Source organism: Netta rufina (genome assembly GCF_964035555.1).
Source record: "Netta rufina genome assembly, chromosome: 32".
Lineage (NCBI taxonomy): Eukaryota > Metazoa > Chordata > Aves > Anseriformes > Anatidae > Netta > Netta rufina.
Genome location: NC_140156.1, coordinates 181,852 through 199,847, shown reverse-complemented (window position 1 = coordinate 199,847; position 17,996 = coordinate 181,852). Strand labels below are relative to the sequence as shown.

Here is a 17,996-nt window from a genome sequence, read left to right as displayed (position 1 = left end):
TGGTTTTGGACTGAGCAGGAGGCACCGAGCCAGGGGAAAAAAGCACGAGGAGGAGGAGGAGGAGGTGCTGGAGGCACCGGGAACGCTCCTCCAAATCCCCTTTTCCACCCCAAATTTCGGGGCTGGTTCCCACCCCTGGCTGGATGCATTTTGGGGACCCCCCGGCCCCCGTGGGGAGCAGCAGCCGCCCCATCCCCACGCCGTCGCTCTGCCCATGGCCTCACCCCGAGGAAGCAGCGCTGCACCTTCACCTGGCTGAAACCACAGCCCTTTTTTATTGCCTTTTCGCTCTCCTTTCCAGTTGTTTTGTTTATCTTTTTTTTACATCCCGCTGCTGTTAGCTCCGGGAGCGGCGAGGTCTGCACGTACCGGGAAGTGCCTGGTGGCGCACAGCCCCGGGCGTTATTGCCCCAAAGCTCTCCCCTTGAACCCGGAACAAGGGGGAAAATCCCCTCTTTGTCCTTAAACTCCCCGTCCCACGTGGGCTGGCCGGCACGTGGCTGTCCCCGAAGCCGCTCGGTGTCACCGCGCCGTGACAGCTCTGGCAGGGAGCTGGCGGCATTTTTGGCAGGGATTCAGGGCAGTAAATTCAGGCTGGTGGTTTATTCCCCGTAATCCAGCCCTGCCCCAGGCTCGTTCTTCACGCCCCGGTGCCTCTTGACATTTGGCAGATGCCATCAAACCCCTGCGGGGACCGAAATCGGGGCGTGGATGGGAGTCCAAACCTGCAGCCGCCGTGCCAAGGGGAACGTGGGAACCAAAACCCCAAAAACAGAGCTGGGTTTGGGGGAAAAAAACCTCCATCTGGGTTCAACAGAGCCCAGGGGCCGCTGCAGGAGCTGGCGAGGTAAAAGCAGGCGCTCGGAGACAAAGCCATCAAGAGTTTGTGTTTATTTGTCTACATTCAGCTTAATCCAGGTGTACTGCCTGAACAATTCAGGCATACAAAACCCACTCTGTCCCACTGGTTTTTAAAATAAAATCTTCACTTATAAAACTGAAACACTAAAGCATTAAAATACAGAAAGCTCGTTTAACTCACTTCACGAAAGCATTAACAGATGACATATCCCTTATCTATTTAAAGCCATACTGTGGTAACACGTCAACGCCACTTTTTAAATAGAAAAAGGATACCGAAAACTTGTAGTAACTCAAAAACCCTATTCAGACAAAGTTGTAATGGCAACTAACAAACCATTAAATACATAGATGCCCAAAATACAGCTAAGTATGGAATTACAGGTACTCAACCATTAGTGACCGGTATCACAAAGAGCACTGCAACATGGAAACGGGGGGGGGAAAGGGAGGAAAGGGGGGGGGTTACATGTTTACTGTGAGGCCATAAAACTGAATATTCAAAGGGAGCGCGAGTGCAGGAGGTAACAAAGCCCCACGCCCGCGGAGGAAGGGGCTGCTTTATCTGTACTGGTAGTTCATGCTGTGATCGTTTCTGCCGTAGCCGCCTTGGGACGCCTGGTAGGAGCTGGGGGGGCCGCTGTAATTTTGGCCGGAGCCCGGGGAGTTGTAGTTGGACTGCGAGGAATATCCACCTGCGGAGGGAGGGGAGAGAGAAAGGAGGTTGCTGAGGGTCGGGCCGTAACACGGGAGCTCCTCCAGTGCTGCAGGGGTGGGATTTTGGGACCTGCCCCCGCGCCCCGAAAGGAAAAAAAACCCGAAGAAAAAAAAAAGAAAAAAAGAGCCCCAAAAGGGAAAGAGCCGCGGGGAAGCGTTTTGTACTGACCTTGCTTACCTTGGTACGAGGACCCTCCGCCCCCAGATCCTCCCCCATAGCCCCCGTGTGAGCCAGTGTTGTACGAGGCACCTCCGGAGTAGTTGTTCCCTCCGCCGCCGCGGCCGCTGTTGCCGTAACCTGGAAGGGAGCCGGGGCTGAGCGCGGGCTGCAGCTCCTCCTGCAGGGCACCCAGCGATCCTGCCTGCTCCCAGTGGCCATCCCAGCTGCTCCCAGTAGCCATCCCGTTGACTATCAGTAGCCAAAGGGACGGTTGCCCCTCGGGGATCCAAGCTTACACCCACCTGGTTGTCCCAAACCACCCCCGTGGTTCCCCGTTCGCCCCCCAAAAGGCAGCAGCAGCCTCTCAGGACGGAGCAGCGAGCACCCTGACCACGACTTGAACCAATTTACCAGCAAAATGACCCAAACCAGAGCTCTTGGAGCCTGCCAAGTCGCTCCTGTGCACCCAGCCGATAGGACCGAAGGGCTGGAGCATCTTTTTTGTGGTTTTATCCCCTCCCCAGCTCCCTCCCCACAAAGAAACGAGCGCCACTCACTGAATTTGCTCTCGTAGTTGTAGTCGGAGCCCCCGCCGCCCGGCGAGTTGTAGGAGTTGGAGTAGGAGGAGTAGTTGCCTTGGCCGTGGTTGTAGCCTTTCTGCTTGCCTTGCGGCGGGCCGTAGTTGCTGTACTGGTTTTGGTTGTAGGACTGCTGCTGCTGGCCCTGGTGGGACTGGTAGCCCGAGCCGTAGGAGGGTTTTTGCTGCCCCCCGTGCTGCTGCTTCTTGCCCCCGTGCTTGGGGGGCACGGGCGAGTTGTAGTTGTCGCCGCCCTGGTAGTAGGAGCCGTAGCCCGAGGAGCCGCCGCCTCCGCCGCCGCTCCCCGAGTTGGAGTGGCCGCCGTTGCTGTAGAATTGGCCTAAAAAGAGAGAAAAACGTCAACCCCGGCCCCGCCACGCTGCTGGGGAGGGCACCGGCGGGTTTCAGGCCCGGGAAGGGCTCGGGAGCAGCTCGGGGATGCTCCACGCAAGCCAAGAGGCTCCCTGGAGGACGTCGGCGTCCGGCTCTCACCCCAGCACGACCCCCAGGCTCAGGGGCACGGCCGTTCCTTTCATGCACGTTAAGATAATTAACGGTTTTTGACTTAAAAAGCTCCAAAACGGTTGAAGGTCTGGCGCTCCTGGAGCCAAGCCGGCCGCCGGCAGCAGCTGATGCTCAGCCTCCAGCGCTGAGACGCGGGGACGGGGAGGAAACTCGTTCCCCTAACGAGCAATTAGCACACCCCCAGCCCCAAAAAGGGGTTAGGTGCAGGATGAGCAGCAACAACCCGAGGGGGAGAGGAAGGGGGAGACCTCGCCCCCAGCGTCGGGCACCACGCCACGACCTCGGAGCCCGGGTCACCCAAAAAACCTCGGAATGCCCCCAAATATTGCAGGAAGCCTGGATGCAACAGCGCAGCCACGAGTGGGTGGTTTTTGTTTTTTTTTTTTTTCTCCTTTATTTATCAGTACTACAGGCAAGCTCTCGAGCACCGAGCAGTCCTCGTCCTGCCCTCCCGATGCGTGGGGCTCCTCGCGCGGGGCTCCGGCCGAGGATTACGCTACAGTCGGACTCGCCGTATCCAAAACCAATCGTTTTCGAGGAAAAAAAGCCACTAGAATCTAACTAAAAACCTGCACCGGTGTCCGTACCAGCCTCTGAGGAGGAGAGGTTTCGCTAGCACCTCCTGCCAAACGCAGAGGGTGAGAATTGAGCTAAAAAAAGGCCCGAGGAGCCCGGTCCCGCGCCCTCTGCAGTTCCACGTTACCCGACAGGAACAACTCCCGAAGGTGAAATCGGAGTTTGCTCCCCAAATTGGTGACGGGGTCGTGTTGTGAAGAGCTTCGAGGCACCTGGCTTTCATTCCTCAGGGCTCCAGCTATCCCTGGAGCCTCCCGAGGGTTCCTCCGCAGCCCTGGGCTCGGTGCTGTGGGGGCAAGGTTGTGCCAGGGAGCTCCTCTCCAGCCAGCGCTGCCACAGCCACGGCAAAAACCAGCTCGGTGCCGAGATCCCTCGCTCCATCCCTGGTGTTAAAACCCTGGGATTTGGTCCAAAGACCCGTGGGAAGGCTGCAGGGACGTCTCCGGAGCGAGGGCTAAGAGCTTAAAATCCGAGCCGCGGCTGCTGGAGGTCAGTCCCTCCCCATTAAGGAGCCAAAATTTCTGGAAATCGCAGAGTTTGCTATCACCACCTCGTATTTAACTATGAATTTTGGTGCCGTTCGGCAGCCAATTGCTTTTGCCTTCCCCTACATCAAAGCTAAGGAATAAAAACAGCCGCTGCCCAAGTGGTTACTTCACCAGGTATTTGCTTAAAAAAATGGCAGTTTTTCACTTGGTTCAGGACAGGAGCTGTTCCCTGGTATAAAAAGTCATTATTTTAAACAGCTTTCTAAAAAAAAAAGGATAGAGGGCATGCACTGTTATTACCATTTTTGAAAATATCTGCTAAAAACCTCGGACTTTTGAATTTGTCAGCTGGTGCTTCGTGGCTGAGAGTTTTTTTTTGTTTCGCTTTGCTTTTATTTCACTGGTTTCGTTACTGAGTTAACTCAGATGTTGCTGAGCCCCACAAGCCAAACCAACGCCCCGGTGCAGGCTTTGCAGCTAAAAACAGTGACAAACAAACAAAAATAAAATAAAATACAGCGGTAAAACAAGCACTGCAGCAAGAATAAAGGACCGAGCACTTGGAAACCGCCAGAGACTGGCCCGTTGCAGATTTCCTGCGGTTCCTAATTCCAGTGAAATTGAATCCCCAGGTAGCACCAACACCTCGCAGAGGCCCCGGAGTGCTTTAGGCCCTTTATGCTTGGCTCAGGACAGCCCACGGTCACGGCACGAGTGAATCCATGCATTTCCAGGAGTGAAAGGCTGACGTGTCGGCACTAGCTCCGACCGCCCCGATATTTATTGGATCAGTACTGGAAGCACAATTACAATACCTTTGAAAGTACACTAGCTACCAGCCACAAAAAAAATAAAAAATAAAAAATAAACCACGTCCCTCAGCGTTAACCCACCAGCGTGTTACAGAGGATGTAGGATTAATTTGTTTTTTAGCACACACGATTCCACGGACAAAGTCACCACTTGGCATGCTCAGCAAGCTGGGCTGTACTAGGTTCAGAGATGTTGAAAAGTCTTCCCAGTATCAAGAGGCACGGACCCAGTTCCTGGGATTTATTTAAAAGGCTCAAATTTTGTACAAAACCTGCTGTAAATTAAGACGAAGGTCGATTAAAACGCTTCGGTATCTGTTTTCTTAAAAATAAAGTAATGCTTTCCATAAAAAGCAAGGATGGGCTTTTTGCCTTTACGCTGAACAGAGCTGGCTTTGCCATTTGTGCCGAGGGCACAAAAAAAACCTTCTCGGATGGTTAGATCCCCCTGTGGTGGACATCGATACGACCAAGTTCAAAGGCAAATCACAATAAAAACTGCCACTGTCTTAAGTTCTGCAGGCTAAGAGTGTTTCAGACAAGCTGCGGTGAAAAGCCACTGTTGAGAAACCCAGTGAAGCACGGGGACACGGCACGAACACTTTGGGTTTTGGAGTTCGAGAAAATTGGAGTAAAAAGCTGTTTTTTTTTTTTTTTTTTTTTTGTGTGCAATACTTTTAGATGATCTAGGAAGACCCAAAATCATGATAGCCGTAGCAGTCTGTGAAAAAGTCACCTACAAAAGGGGGAGACAGAGCAGAGAAAAAAAATTAGAACTCTTTTGAAGAGGGCAAAATGCGCCACATTTGAAAGTCATGTTTTAGATTTCTCTGCTCCTGTCACCCCCCAATGAAGGCTTCTCCTCAAGACCAATCGCCGTGCGTTTTCAGGAAAATCACATTCAAAAGCGTGGCTGGTCGCTTCGCATGGCTTAAAGCAGAGAAATTTAAAATATTCACAGGCTTAGAGGACAGGTGAAGTCACCGGGATTCGGGTTTGCACTTTCACGCCAGCACCGAGGCCGTTTTGGGTTCGTTCCCACTCAAAAAAGAGAACCCTTTGCCGACGGCTTCAGCACGAGCGCGTCACCGCACGTCGCGCCCCCGCTCAAGCTCCACGCCCCCAGCAGGACTGACGGGTACCAAAAATGAAAGAGAGGAGCACTTACTGTAGCCTGCCGTGGCCGAATTCCCTCCGTAACCGTAGCTTCCGTACCCAGCACCTGAACGGGAACACAGAGCTTAAACACAGCGAAATCGGGGGCACCAAAACTTCAATTTTCATCGCGCCGGGGGGTCAGAGCAGCGAGTGCTGGAGGAGCTGGGGAGCTGCTCGGTGCCGGGGGGGTGCAGCAGGGAGGAGGAGGTGCTCGGCGTCTCACCTGCGTTCATGTAGCCGCCGTGGTTGCCGCCGAAGCCGCCCCGGCCCCGGCCCCGGCCGCGGATGTTGCCGCCTCTGCCGCGACCCCGCATGTTGGGCGGCGGGGGCACGTCGTTGTGCATGGGGCCGCCCATCCCGAAACCCGGGTTGTGCTGCTGGGGGGGGGAAAAAGAGGATCATTAGTATGAGGATGGCCCCCGCGTTCCACGTCCCAGGGTGGGGAACCCGGTGGGATTTCTGCTTCCTAATCCCGTGAGCAGATCCTTGGTTTCTCGGGGAAGTCAGTGGGATTTCTGCTCTCTAATCCCATGGCCACGAGCAAATCCTTGGTTTCTTGGGGAACCCAGCGGGATTTTTGCTTCCTAATCCCATGGCCATGAGCATATCCTGGTTTCTCAGGGAACCCAGCAGGATTTCTGCTCCTTAATCCCATGGCTATGAGCAGATCCCGGTTTCTGGGGGAACCCAGCAGGATTTCTGCTCCCTAATCCCGTGAGCAGATCCTGGTTTCTCTCAAGACATTTTATTCTCTCTCCTGCTGATAGAGATTAACACCATTCATCAGGAGACAGAGGTAGGAGAGAACCGGCAGTTGCGTTACACAAAGGCGCTGAATTTACTTACTTTTACTGCAAACTTGGGTCCTCCCCTGGCGGGCAGAGGGGCTCTTTTCTTCTTATTTTGCTCAATGGCAACGGGAGCATCTGGGAACAGCTTCTCCAGCGCAGCCAGAGCGGCGTAGGCTTTCGCTACCTTTTTATTCGAGCCGGCTCCTTGGAATTTCTGCCCGTCAACCTCCACCTTGGGAAGGAATTAAATGGTGGCGTGTGAAGGCAGAGGGCAGGAACTGGGTAGGGGTGACCCAGGTGGGATGGAAGCGCAGGGAGAGGACAGGGAAGGGGCCTCACCTCCATCACGAAGCGCTTGTCGTGGCTGCCGCCCGTTTCGGAGATCAGCTCGTACTTCAGCCCGCGCCTCTTCTCGTTCAGCTCCATCACGGGGTTCTTGCCGTGCTTGGTCAGAATTGGTCCCTGTTGTTTCACATTCTGCAAGCAGAGGAGCAGGGTTTGGTTTTCTCAGGGCTTCGTCACTAACGGACTAGGAATTGCTCCCAAAACGCCTGCTCTGGACCACGTCAGAGGGGGACAGGACTGGAAGAAGCTCACCTGATGCCTTTCCCCCTCAAATTGTTCTGTCCCGCTGACTGAGCTCCATGCGGGTAGCTAAAGGTGCTTTTTGGGATGTCCCCTGCCATCACCCCGGGGAATCCCAGTGGTGTTTCACCCCGTGGGGCTGTGCTCACCTCTGAGGTCTGATCCGCAGGAGGAGAAGCAGCACTGGGCGTAGAAACCGTCTCCACTACAGGAGGAGGAGCAACAACGACAGGTTTCTGTTCCGTCTCCTCGGCTGATTCATCTCCTTTTCCAGATTCTTTGCCTTCCACTCCTGTGGGTAAACCCATATCTTGCAACACCTAGGGTAAGGAAAGCGGGAGAAGGGATTACTGCAGTGCGCTCACCCCCGGCTCTCACGTGCCCTACGCGTTTTTGGGGTAAAAAAATCGAGAAGGTTGCTCAAGACTCCCTTTGTTAATTGAGTGCCGGGCTTTTCCCAGCCAGGCTGCCTTGAAGGAGAGCCCTGCAGCAGGGATTTCCACACACGGCTCTTACCTTCACCGCCACGTGCAATTTGGCTGTCTTTTTGGAAGGTCCTGATGCCTCAAAGGTGCTGCCATCAATTTCCACCGACATCGTGAAGATGGGAGCATGAACAGGACCAGTTTGAGACACGAGTTTGTACTGGAGCCCAGGCTTTAGCTGGTTTAGTTTCATCAGTGCATTCATGGCCTGGGGAGGTTCAAGTTTCTCCTCTGGACAGAAAAACAGATTTTGCAGATGTTTGTCATCTCTTCAGAAGAAGCCTCACTGATTTCAGACAGCAAGCTCTGATCTATCAGTTCCGACCTCGTGAGCACTTAAGCTATACCGAGTAAAAATCTGACAGCGGCCAAGTTTGCTTTTTCCCCCTTTATTTCCTAAATTCACACGCCCTACAGCCCCCGCGTACGGCATCGCTCAAGATCAAACACTGGCAAGAGCTCTTCTGAAACCTGCCCCCCCCCACCCCCAGCTTAGCCTGAGAACAGCTTTCGGGTAGCCCTTTGTACCTACCTCTTGTTAACTCAATACCTTTTTTCTGAATCTTCTTTTTCTTTTTGCTCGGAGATTTCTCCTCTCCATCCTCCTCCATGGGACGCTTCATTGGAGTGACAGCGTACGTTGTACTGGGAGGAATTTGGACTGTGGAAACCGTAAGAGAAGAGCTAAGCACTGCGGCAGGAGCCTCACAAACACGTCGTCATTTCTTTTATTTCTCTTATTACCTACCAGTATAGTCAACAGGGTTCTCGTTCTTTGGTTTCTTGGGCATTTTGGAAGGTAGGGGATCCATCCCCAAGACTTTGTGAAGCTGGCCAAAAGCAGCAAGTCTCAGAGCGTGCTAGAAAGACGAAACGCATGTTACTGGGACGCACGAGTTGCCCCAGCCATCTCTGTTCACTGCACAGTTTCAGACAGGACCATTCTACCCACCCCTACACAAAATTCCTCATCAGTTTAAATAGGACTCTCTGAATTTTGAGGTTCAGCCCAAAAGACGGGTCATGGTAGCAAGTCACTATTTAAAACCTGATACTTTGCTTCTGGTTGGCCGAGCTACAAATTCCTTATTGGCGTGGGACCCATTTGGAGTTCTTTTACTTGGCTAGGTCGTTAAAAAAGTTAACACCAACCTCCGTGAGGTTACTAAACTACCATTAACCAATATGGAAGTTCAGAGTCAGTTGAACTGAGTAAGTTTTTGTAACATCTGTAGTCAAAACTATACCTGAGCACTCTGTGTGATATCTTCCCTTTGTTGTCTGTCTAGATGCCCAATAGCATCAGTGGCTTCTTTTTCACAAGGATCATAAATACCAGAACCATCTGAAGGCAGGAAACAAGGAAGATATGCAGAGAATTATCCTGGTGTTTCTAAAGAAACTAAACTAAGTATTCCCTTGGCATCAATCAACACTCATCTCTCGAAGAACACCGACTGACATGATCCATCCACTGTCCAACATTCTGAAACTCGCCTGGACTATTTTACGGGTACAATTATCGGGGAAACTGGTCACGAAGCACTCGGAGAACCGGGTTTTTACACTGGTGGGAACCGGTAGCTCCCTCTGCGGGGTTTAACGTCATGGGTCCGTAGCTTCGAACACACGTGCCCTAAGCAGCAGCAGGGTACAGCAGTACCCACGCACGCCGGGGGCTTTCTGAGCTTCGAGTCTAAGCTGTCTGCACGGAAAGCAGCCGATGTCTCAAACACCAGGCAACACAACAGCGCGTCAAAGCTTCAACCGCGTTCGTTTTTTGGTTTTTTATTTTTATTTTTATTTTTCGGTGTCCCTTTGAAATGGAAATGCAGAGAACCACCTAACCTGGCATCACGATTCCCGAGGCGAGGCACTCCAGAACCCTCCTCAGAGCCTCCCCGGCGCCCATGGGTCTGTTGGCGGTCCCGATCGACTTCTCACACAGCAGCTCCAGAGGCTGGAAGAGATTTTGGGGGGGGCAGTGAGAGGAGCAGGGGCTGGCGCGGCACGCTACGCTCGCCGCAACTCCAGGAGCTGCTACAAATTCACAGCGCAGACTGAAAACCAAAAGGATTCACGGCGTGGAAAGCTGGCAGGTGGCTCTTAAGGGACCAAAAAACCAGGAATTTCCGTCCTTACGGCTCGCTTCTGGAAACGGAACGCGTGCGGGCCGAAGGGAGCCGGGCACGGGTTCGGAGGAGCGGTCCCCAAAACCCCGAACAAACAAAGGGGACAATTACCCATCCTCTCAGCGGTGCCCAGGTAGGAACCCGAGTACACAGATCTCTCAACACGCGTATGACTATGACGCACGACTTCAGCCCGTTCGCCCTGGCCTAGAAGAGGAATCAGAAGCAGACACACATTCAATAGAAACCCCCGAACTGCGGGTTCGCAGACATTAACTTTGGCAGTGCTACTTTGTCAAGGGTAAACAGTAATCCACGTGGCAATTTTACAACTGGAGTGTACGAAGGCGACATTACTCTTAACACAAAGCAGCAGCTAGGCATCTACTCGTTAACAAAGGTTCCTGTCCAATGTTTAATTTGCTTAAGTGCTTCTTTAGCAGCTGTACCGGTGACAGGCGCTAAGTTCAGCACGTCTAACGTTAACGTATTTTAAGTAAAAAAAAAATAAAAAAAATAATAAAAAAAACCAGTTAGCCCGTTAAAGGTTTTTACAAATTCTCTACTTAAAGACAAATATAAGAACAAAATGCAAACCTGGAACCACTTGGCGTGTCGCAGTGACGCCAAGGCAGCAAGGCATTTCTGCCTGTCCAGAACGTCCGGGGAGTCGTTGACTGATAGCGTTTCTATTCGTGGATGGAATAAGAAGACAAGGCACAGTTTGACCAAGGGGGTTCTGTCAGGTGGAGAGGGGATGAGGCAGCTCCCTACGGGCAGCTGAGGCTCCCAAATGATCGTGCTCTCGCTCCTTGACCTGGCTGGGGGGGGTCTGCAGTACGCTCGCCTCTCGGCCTCGCTTAGAAATTAAGACTGCAGAGGCGTGGGGGGAGGTTTAATGATCGGGGACGGGCTGAAATCTGGTCCGAGAGGAAAGATTGGGGCAGAACGCCCTGCGGGAGAGGACCGAGATCCTTCACGGCTCCAGCGGAGTCGCGGCGTGCGAGGCCTGTGGCAGGCAGCGGAGGGGAATTTGATAAAGACCCCGCTCTGAGCGCAGCTTTAGTGGAGGAGCGGGGGGAAGAGCTTTGCTAGGATCAAGGGAACCCCCTCCGCCCATAAGGCCTGACTGCCCCGGCCCCAACCCGTGACAGAGAGCGTCCTGTTGGTCAAAGGTCCAGCGTCCCTAAAATTGACAAACTAGAAGGCTTGGTAGACGAGGTCAGATATCAAAACCAAAAGACAGTCAAGAAGAGCACAAGAATATTTCCCAGTCTGTGCTGCAGCAAAACTGAAGATAAGGTTTTTTGTTTAGAGCTCAAAGTTGCCCACGACCAGGGTTTTAGATAAGGCTAGTGCAGGGAGCGAGCGTTGGAGGTGTGCGGATGGAACAGAGCAACGCCTGCGGTGCAGAACCGGCCACGGCGAGCCCACTCGGGTGCAAAAACGCCCGTGGATTCTGACTCCGAGAGAAATTTGGGGCCGAATGGAGAGGCTAACTTTATCCAAAACTCTGCATCACTTCCTGGAGTTCTGAACTTGAGCTGGTCAAACAGCCAAGCAAGGAGACCCCGAGCACCTATCATTCTTGCTGCAACACAAACTGCTCAGAGCATCCGGTCTCATTTACATGCAAGTCATTTCACGAGAAGCCTTCAATCTTTTTTTTTTTTTTTTTTTTTAAAATGTATCCATTTATATATTTTTTTTTTACGTCACTGTGCAGGCCACTTACATGGCTAGATACAAAAAAAAAAACAACGATTAATCCAACAGTATTACATATTAGTGAACTAAAGGCCGAAGGAAAAAGGACAAAATAAAAACAAAAATAAAAAAGGAACAAAATACCATCGGAAAGGTGCTGCTCAGTTTCAGAAAACTCGGTCCAAATAAACCATAACCACGATCTCACGAGGTTAGGGCTGTCTCGAGGAGTTTGGAATTTGCACAGAAATCGTTTTTGCCACTTTGGATGAAACTGAAGAGCACGCTCTAACAACGAATTAGCGACAGCAACGTTTCCAGAGCGCCTGCTGGCCGTTTCCAGTCTCCCCTACCTCCAGCTAACTGTTTTTCCATTTCTTCTCTGACTACGGGCGACGTCAAGTGGATGGTCAGCGTCAACGGAGGCTCTTTTGTGTTCTTAATTACAATGGCAGCATCACCAACGGACTGGATTATTTCGTATTTGTCTTCGGTTATAGCCTGCAACAGAAGGGGAGCGCTGAGTGCTCGCCTCACTCCTGGTTTTGAGTGCTTTGGAACACCTTTTTCCGAGGGAAACCAAACCAAAAAACAGCACGAGGCGTGCACAGGACATTTCAGCTCATGAAACAACGCTCATTGAGAAAGTGATTCCAGAACAATGCCACAGATCTAACCAAGAACACGTTCCCAAGGCACCTCAACACAGACGTGGCGCCGGGTGTCTTTTTTTTTTATCTATTTAAGACTTTTTTTCCTCGTTCTGCTCCCTGCAACACGCACAAACACAAGGACCTTACTCACAGCAAGCTGTACGCCAAGATTGTCGGCCACTTTCTCCAGGAGATCCGACGTGGGCTTATCCTTGCAGAGCAGAACTAGCTCCAGGTCCAAGTCCCCCTTGAGTAAGAGGCCTTTGGCCACAAGCCCCACGCGCATCACGCCACGGAGGGTCCTGGTCAGCTGCTCCGTGGCCTTCTGATCCCTGCAAAAAGGACACGGCACGATGGCAGCGGCCCCAAAAAGCAGAAAATTGGCTGCAGCCAAGCACAAGAGCTCAGCTGGAGCTCAGGGATCGCTCTGCGGAGCTCCAACGGGATGCACGAGCCCTGGTGCAGCATCACCGCACCCGGGCAGGAAAAAAATCACTCGGTACCACGTCAGCCCCCAAATTAACCCCAAAATCAAGGGAAACGGGGTCTTCCCCAGCTCCAGCAGGATCGTTTCGACTAACCCAAACCCGCCTGATGCCTCACCCTCCTTCTTTGTTCTCCTCCTCAGCCGCTGTCTCCATGGCCTCCGCCTCGGGCTGCTCCCCACCGACTTTCTCCTGCTCATCGATCCAGTCGGAGACGGCTTTGAGGGCGCGCTCGGTGTGGGACACCATGTTCTGAACCGCCTCCAGCTCCTCCTGCGTGGGGTAGACGGCCGAGTGCTTCGCCATCACGTGGCGGTCGTCGTTCACAAAGATACGCATTGGTCGCTGCGAGGGCAAGGAGAGGGGGTGTCCAGAATCATCCCGGAATCATTTGGGTTGGAGGAGACCCCCGAGACCACCCAGCCCAACCCCAGAATCATTTGGGTTGTTGAAGACCTCCAAAATCACCCAGCCCAACCCCAGAATTATTTGGGTTAGAGGAGACCTCCAAAATCACCCAGCCCAACCCCAAAATTATTTGGGTTGGAGGAGACCCCCGGGACCACCCAACCCAACCCTAACCCTAACCAGCCCTCCGCCAAACCCTGTCACCAAGCTCAACGTCTAAACGTCTTTTAAAGACCCCCAGGGTTCAGTGCCAGGCCAAACCCGGAGGTTTTTCTCTAAAAGATGTGAATTCTTCCCATTTTTTCAACTCTTCCCTTACCATTTTTGCTTCCAAGTGTCCGTCCGAGCGCTGCCGTCCCCGCGGGGCCGTCCCCACCGCGCTCGTTTAGATTCGCCCGTAGCGGTACCACACTTTTTGGTCACCTGGAAAGAGGAAAAGCCAATTAGCAAAGGGTAATTAGCGGGACTGTCAGGCCTCACGACCTCTCCGAGCTCCGGGGGAGCCGGCAGCGATCACCACGGGCAGCAGGGAGGTGGCTGAGAGCCGCAGGACCCCGAGCTCCCTGCTCCCGAGGATTTCTGCTCCCAGGGCCTGAGCAGGACCCATGGCAGCAACCGAGGCGGCCCTAAGGATGCTATTTCGGCTCCTCGCACCCCAAAGCCCCACCTTTTTCCCATTAAAGGTGGGTTTTTGCAGAGCTTCCACGTGGATTTCTAGAGTGAAGCAACGAAGACGAAGCACTGACGCGCTCAGCAGCGTCTTGCAGTGGGAAAATTAACGGTTTCTGACTTAATTTGTCTATAAACTCGTCTAATTCCATGAGGTTGCTGTCACCTGGTGACTGCCCAGCCTGGTGAGAGGCTGCTTGTGAAAATCCCGTTGCCTCATCCTGCTTTTTTTCACCCCAAATTCATCCGGAGGCTCCGCAGGACCCAAGCTGGGTTCCCAGCCCGGTGGACGCGAGGAATTCGGCCGCTGCGTGGCTCCGGCTCTCCCTTTCCTTTAATCCCCCAGCAGCAGCGGCCTCCAAGGCAGCGTTCACACCGTGTCAAGCTCATCAGATGGAACCGAAACGACGTCCGGGCGTTTTGGGGCAAGAAACCTCCTTCAGAGGGAGCTGGAACCCCAGAGGCTGAGCCCCCGCCGCGGCAGCTGGCTCCTTTTGGTACAATTTTTGGTAAAAGAAGCGCTCCCATCCCCTGCCCCGCGCCTTCCAGGCGAGAACCAGCCACATCCTGCAGGACCGAGCACTCCTTGTGTGGGGAGAAAGCTTCCCCAGGTCGCCTTCGGACACGAGCAGCTCCCAAAAGCCATCCTGGAGTTAGCTTCGGAGCGCAGCAGCTGCTCAATTTGTGGTCGTTAATTGGGCTGCACCTCCCAAATTCTTCCTTAAAGCCCCCGATTTACCGGGGGGGATGCGATCCCAAACAATCCTGCTCCTCCGCCGGGCCCACGTGGGAACCGTTCTGTAAATCCAGGCCCTGAAACTGCTGCTAAACCTCGCCTGCCTCTCTCCACATTTCCAGCAGCTTTCCCTCAAAATGACATCCGACGAGGCTCGCTTTTCCTTTTTTTCCCCCCTTTTCCCTGCTGGAAGCTGCCCACGAATCCACCACGAACTCCACGCCGACGGAGCTGAGCTTCCCCAAACCATCCAGGACACGGAATAACGAGGGGACAGGACTAATTAGCTGCCCCAACGCTCGGTGCTTTATTAGAGCCGTGCCATTTTAACGATGCCAGGCCAGGCTGGGATGGAGCTCGCAGCCCCGCGGTGCCGGACGGTTTCCAACCAGAGCTCGGGCTCCCAACCTGAGGAATTTACCCCCAAAAAAGAACAAAAACCAGGCGGAATGGGGAAAGCTCCTTGCCTCCAGTTGCTGTCGGTTTTCGCGGCATTCGCAGAGATTTCTCCGGCTGAGGAATCTCCTCGATTCTCTTCCTGCAAACCCTTACGCCCAGGACTGCTTTTGGCCACAAATTTGGGCCTGAGGGCATCAAAACCCAGCGGCCGGGAGGATCCCAAACCTGCAGGGGGCTGACAGCGGAGATCGGCTCCTGTCCCACGACGGCTGCACCTCCGATGGTTTTTATTCAGCTCCGCCGCTGCCCACGGGTGATTTTCTTCAAACTTTGGGTTTTTTTTGGAAAAAGGAGCGGGGCCACGAGCTCACGGCGCGGCTTCGGCAGCCAGAAGATGCTCCAAGGGCTCGAATAAACCAGCCCGGTGCTGCCCACGATGCCTGGGGATGGTGTCGCGGGTCTTATCTCTTATCAGGGACGCCCCCAGCCCTGTTTTCCCCCCCAGGGGGCCGGGGGGGGCGGCAGCATCTTGGGCTCGGCGCCTCCTCGGGAGAAAGCGCAGGCGAGCGCGGTCCCTGGCGCCGCTCCTAGGGGCCGAGAGCTTTTTGGGGTGAAAAAACGATGAAAGGCTCCTCGCCTGCTCGCGACTCCCACCCCCAATTTCATCCCCGCCCCCCCCCCCCCAAAAAAAAAACAAAAAAAAACCACACAAAACAGCAGGGATTTGGGGGGGTTCAGCAAAGCCCGCGGGAAGGATGCTGGGGGGGGTCGGAGGAAAGTTGAACACCGTGAGCCGCGTTTTACCCGGTTTGAGGAGGAAACGGGTTTCTTTTGTTGGTTTTTTTGGTTTTGTTTTGTTTTTTTGGAGGGGCTGGTGGATTATTTTGGCCCCCCCCCTTTGTGCTTTCAGCCGGCTTTGGAGAGGGGGAGACGGCGATAACGGGAACTGGGGGGGAGGTTTTGGGGTGGGGGGCGTGTGTGGGCTGGGGGGGGGGTCCCCAAAGGGGATGAGGGGGGTCTTTGGGGGGGGGAGGAGGAAAAAAGGGGGGGGGTGAAGGGGAGAAGAGGGTGGGGAAAGGAGGGTGCTGGGGGGGAAGGGGGGGGTGTGGGGGGGGAATTGGGGGATGCTGAGGTGGGAAGGGGGGGCTTTAAGGGACAAAGGGGGGGCTTTGGGGGGTGACCCCCGCCCCCCCCCCCCCCGGGGGTCGCCGCCATTTGCAGGCGCGGGGAGAACAAAGCGCGGCGGGAACACGGAGGTGGGGGGGGGGGCTGGAAAAAGCCCCCCACCCCCCCCCCTTCACCCCCTCCTTTCCTCCCCACACCCCTTTAGCCCCCCGGGGGGGTCTCCCCCTCCTCGCCCCCCACCCCGGGCCCTCCCCCTCCCCTTTTTTCCCCCCTTTTCCCCCCCTCCCCTCCTCACCGCCGGCCCAACGGCCGCCCGCCGCCATTTTGTCTCCCCAGCACAATGGGGCCGCGCGGGGCGGGAGGAGGAGGAGGAGGAGGAGGAGGAGGAGGAAGGAGGCGGAGGCCAGGTCAACCCCCGGCCCCCCCCCCCGGTACCGCCCCCGCTGCCCCAACCGGGCCCGGACCCACCCCCCCCGTTCTTCCTCCTCCTCCTCCTCCTCCTCCTCCTCCTCCTCCCTCCCATTCGGGGCCTACCGGGCCTGGCGGGGGGGGGCCTGGAGAGGCTGGGCCCGGCCCGGTCCGGGGGGAGCTGGGCCCGGTTCGGTTGGGCCCGGCCCGGTTCGGCTCCGACTGCAGCGCGGGGGGCGGAGCCGCCGCCGCCGCCGCCGCCGACGGCGGGAGTGGAAGGGGGGGAGCGGGGAGGGGGGGAATAAACCGCGCTGAGGGGGGGGCAGGGTCACGTGACGCCGCCACGGCGCTCTTCAGCCAATGGGAGGGGAAGGCGGGGAGGTTTGTGAGGGGGGGGGGGGAGCGTGCGCGCCGCCGGTGCTGCGTGCGCGCCGCCGGGCCCCGCCCACATTGCTCCCCCCTCCTCACTCGCTCCCCCCCCGCCCCTCACGGTGTGCGCATGCGCGGGAAGGGCTCCCCCTCAGTGAGGGGCGGGGGGCCAGTGAGGGGGGGCCTTGGTGGCCTGAGGGGGTCTTGGGGCTCCTTGGGGGGCCCTGAGGGGGTCGTGGGGCTTCTTGGGGAGATCGCAGGGGTCCTTAAGGGTATCTTTGGGTTCCTTCGGGGTCCCTAAAGTTATTGTGGGGGTCCCTGAGGGGGTCTTGGGGGTCCCTGAGGTGACTGTGGGGCTCCTTGGGGGTCCCTAAGGTTAGTGGAGTCCCTGAGGGGGTCTTGGGGCTCCTATGGGGGTCCTGTGGCTTCCAGAGGGGGGTCTTGGGGCTCCCTGAGCCCCAAAAACCACTGAAAGCAGCACCAGAAGCCAGGTGCGGGTCAGGAGCACGCAGCCAAACCCCGAGCCCGCCAGAACCTCCTCCAGCCCCACATTTCTCCCTTTTTTTCCTTCCTCTCTGACCCACAGAACAATTTTATTGCCAGTTATGAAGGAGCCTTGCTCATGCGTTTCTCACCCAAAACACTTTAAATTCAAACCTGCTCGCACCCCAAAGACAGGGCCAACACCGAGGACTCTGGCTGGGCACGAGGACATTCTGGGGAAAAAGATATTTTACCTTTTTTTAGACACGTCCCTGGCACAGAGCAGTGGCAGGGTCGCATCCTGCTCCTCACCTCCACTTTCAGAAACGAAGGCAGAGTCAGGGGTCGTCTCAGGGTAGTCCTTTATCTCCACCCACCAAAACATTCACCTCAAGATGAAAGCATTTTTACAAACACCACGACATTGACACCACTTAGTTTCGCTCTGCATTAGAACACCGGGAGGAATATTACAGTCACATGGAAGTTATGCAGAACCTTACAGCGTACACGGCAGAAATTAAAACCCTGGAACCAGACTTCGGATGTTTCCAGACAGACAGCCTAAGGGGACAAACCGCTTTGTATATTCGGCAAATATACAAAAGTTTCAAGGGGAAGAGATTTCATTTGCCAGATTGGGACGTAGCACTGGTTTGTACACATGCTCAAAGGAAATTCTCCTAG

At 54.9% G+C, this 17,996-nt stretch overlaps 1 protein-coding gene across 7 annotated transcripts; it reads right to left on the bottom strand.

Annotated features, from left to right (window-relative positions):
• Window positions 1-868: 868 nt before the first annotated feature.
• Window positions 869-16,717, bottom strand: ILF3 (interleukin enhancer binding factor 3). Of its 7 annotated transcripts, none has more exons than XM_084304056.1 (20): window positions 16,584-16,717; window positions 13,440-13,543; window positions 12,831-13,057; window positions 12,379-12,559; window positions 11,928-12,075; window positions 10,465-10,556; window positions 9,979-10,074; window positions 9,584-9,695; window positions 8,983-9,080; window positions 8,484-8,595; window positions 8,268-8,396; window positions 7,767-7,966; window positions 7,400-7,570; window positions 7,005-7,142; window positions 6,721-6,897; window positions 6,098-6,251; window positions 5,885-5,938; window positions 2,296-2,655; window positions 1,748-1,876; window positions 869-1,556 (listed from the first exon to the last, which is right to left on the bottom strand). In XM_084304056.1, the coding sequence occupies exons 2-20, from the start codon at window positions 13,440-13,442 to the stop codon at window positions 1,423-1,425; spliced, it is 2,715 nt and encodes a 904-aa protein (XP_084160182.1). In that variant the 5' UTR covers window positions 13,443-13,543; window positions 16,584-16,717; the 3' UTR covers window positions 869-1,422. The 7 variants fall into 7 exon arrangements, with proteins under 7 accessions (XP_084160182.1, XP_084160185.1, XP_084160184.1 ...); XM_084304059.1 differs by having other exon boundaries at window positions 1,757-1,876; XM_084304058.1 differs by having other exon boundaries at window positions 6,098-6,248.
• Between the last annotated feature and the right edge of the window lie 1,279 nt (window positions 16,718-17,996).

Bases quoted from the DNA above. Each gene is read 5' to 3' on its own strand.
- ILF3 (XM_084304056.1), bottom strand. The intron at 9,696-9,978 runs GTAATTGTCCCC...AATCTCTTCCAG, and splicing joins GGGCACCGCTGAGAGGATGG to CCTCTGGAGCTGCTGTGTGA. The intron at 8,397-8,483 runs GTAGGTAATAAG...CGGTTTCCACAG, and splicing joins GAACCCTGTTGACTATACTG to TCCAAATTCCTCCCAGTACA.